The following is a 2,910-nucleotide window of genomic DNA, read 5'->3' on the forward strand; positions in this document are numbered from 1 at the left end:
AAAAATGCAGAAGGGTTTTGACTTTAGTTAAACACTTAACTAACTATAATTGATAATTAAAACCATTAGAAAAATTAAAGTATGTGTAAAAAGTCTCACTTTTCAAAATGAAAAGTTGAGATTTCCGATGCATTTATTGTAATAAGCAAGCGCACACAGAATGATTTGATCAGTTTTAATACCACCTCATTTATAGACGGATAAAAATTGATAGAATCTTATTGATTTGCTTTTGTCTTTTTTCCTGTATGACAAACTCCAGGGAAGTATTCAGATCCTTTACATTAGTAAAGATAGAAATTAGAGACTCTACAACAAATTAAAGTCCTGCAATAATTATTTAAGAAAAAGTAATATATACAAAATATACCTGAAGCACCAAGAGTAAAAACACGTATTACACCGAAAGACTCACTTAATAGTATTATATCATCAATAATATATTGTATTATTAGTTATTATTACTAAATAGTTTGATTTGTAAATTTGTAGCCAATTTTAGGTACTTAATATACTACTGGATAGTTTAATATTAAAACACTGCATTATATTTTCTTAGTTTATGTGTTTTGCATGTAAAATCTCAACCTGAAAAGTCATTAGTAACAATTATAACAGTATATTGATATGGTAAGATATATCGATTCAATGATCAACAATCCATTGTTACCAATTCAAGTGAAGACATTCATTAATTTGTCGTCTTTAAGATATTCCTTAAATCTGAAATGTGCATGGCACATCTTGTACCACCATTTCCGTCCAAGTAAACCTCGTTACTAAATGTTCAAACGGTGCTTGCAGCCCAGCGCCAGGCAGATGATGGCAAGCAGCCAAGAAAAAGCCAAGAAAAAGACGATGAGAATATTATCTGCTATTCTCACATCGTTCAGAGGAATCCGAATTGAATCAAATCAAAATCATATCGTGGCAGACTTTGAGATATCAGCAAATTAACTGTTATTGTCCAAAGAAATCATATAATACTGTATTGTGATGAAACTTGTGATTTACACTCCGTCTAACAATTAATGTAAAAGAAATGTAGCAGCATAAAAAGTACATTATTTCCCTCTGAAATGTAGTGGAGCAGTAATAATAATAATAATAGTAAAGTATAAAATAATGAAATGTGAAATACTCAAAGTTCAGATAATGCAAAACTACTTAAGTCCTTTAGTCGAGGACCGTAGCTTAAAACGTTCTGCAGTATATAAAACACACACAAGAAAACATCTGCAGTGACACTTGTCATGTGCCTATGGTTGATTTCTATTGGATGCATGTGCTTGTGACCTTGTCTCACCACACACAGGGTCATTTTGTGTGTGTGGCTGTTGTGTGAGTTGTGCTCATACAGCATGTAAAAGGGCATTTTCTTTCTATGTCAGCAACAACATAATACACAGTTCATGTCACCTTCACAAGTCACCTTATTAAGAGCTGGTGTCACTACACAGGATGTGGACAATGCTGCCCTCGCCAGACTGGATCTGGAGCGAAAGGTTGAGTCACTCCAGGACGAAATCAACTTCCTCAAGAAGCTGCATGATGAGGTAAGCTTCCCTTAAAGTGGCCAAAGCTGACCCGGTCTACTGCAGAAAAACACGCACCACTTAATAAGCTAAAGGCACCCTGATGAATACTGAGCCAAATAATTTGAAGTATTTGTTAATCTGCCCAGAGAACCAAATCCGTAGGGTTCGATACAGCCCAAAAAGCCATGGTAAAGTACACAAAAGGACATCAAAATAATTAAAATGGTCTGTGCACTTGTAATACCGTCCTCAACGTATGTCATCTGAGTAAGCAAAGAAAAGAAAATAATGTACATGACAGTTGTATTGATTGTGTTGCAGGAAATGCTGGAGCTGCAGAACCAGATCCAGCAGCAGCAGCATGTGCAGGTGGACATGGAGATGGCTAAACCTGACCTGACAGCTGCTCTGAGGGATGTCCGTCTGCAGTATGAGAACCTGGCCTCCAAAAACATCCAGGAGTCTGAGGAGTGGTACAAATCCAAGGTAAGGTGTAGTGTCCATTTCACCATACCAAAGTTTCTAGGCCACTTAGTCTGACTCGTGTTCCAACCCCATTTTGTGACATTTAAGTACTCACGTGAGGCGGGAAAAACTTTAACGAGGTTTATTGTAGAATACAAAACAAAAATACAGCAGGCAAAATCCCTCCAAAACACACTGTGTCGGTCCTATACTGACTTGATGTCCTTATCTCACAGATCTTAAATTGGCACGTTGCCTGCGTTGCCATTGTGAGAAAGCAGCTCCATTTTTAGCTGCATTTTAGCATTGTTAACTGTGTTAGCACCACTACTTGTGCTGACACTGCTAAAGGCACTAAGAGACCTAACAGGAGTTATCAATGCTAAAAGGGGGTTTGCTCCTCAAAATTGAGCTGCTTACTCACAGGGGCAACCTGGTAGGAGAGTTGAAAATATTGTCGGAGGTTAACTAATTAACAGTTAACCATTGACATCCTTATTCAAAACAATCAAAAGCAACATGATAAATGGATCAGAGCTTTAATAGAATCCCATATTAAACACATCTAAGATCCATACCATTTGAAGCGGTAATAATCAATATTTTTATGTTAACGGTTGATCACATGACTACTGGTATATGAAGACAGTTACCCTGGCTGATGGAGCCACTAGACTCTCCGCAGTTCACCTCAGCTCTATGGGGCATTTTAGTGTCCTTCTATTTGTTTTGGTTTTGTGGCTCCCAACTCTCCTGTTTTGGTCCAGTTTTGTGGCCCTTGTCAGCTTGTTTATTGTCTCAGTTGGCACTACCTGCCCCCACTTGGCCCCCAAAAAAATCAATTATTGCATTTTCTTTACTATATATAAAAGGCATCAATTCTGGGCGACCACTAAGTTATCATGTA

General features: G+C 37.3%; 1 protein-coding gene across 1 annotated transcript; it reads left to right on the top strand.

The window, feature by feature from the left end:
• Positions 1-1,460: 1,460 nt before the first annotated feature.
• On the top strand, positions 1,461-2,024 carry LOC121939176 (vimentin beta-like; the record flags this gene model as incomplete). The annotated part of the gene is made up of 2 exons (XM_042482272.1): positions 1,461-1,556; positions 1,860-2,024. Coding segments are annotated over 2 exons (261 nt in total), but the record flags the coding sequence as incomplete, so codon positions are not given.
• Positions 2,025-2,910: the final 886 nt, after the last annotated feature.

The sequence above is a fragment of the Plectropomus leopardus genome, unplaced genomic scaffold (genome assembly GCF_008729295.1).
Source record: "Plectropomus leopardus isolate mb unplaced genomic scaffold, YSFRI_Pleo_2.0 unplaced_scaffold4262, whole genome shotgun sequence".
NCBI lineage: Eukaryota > Metazoa > Chordata > Actinopteri > Perciformes > Serranidae > Plectropomus > Plectropomus leopardus.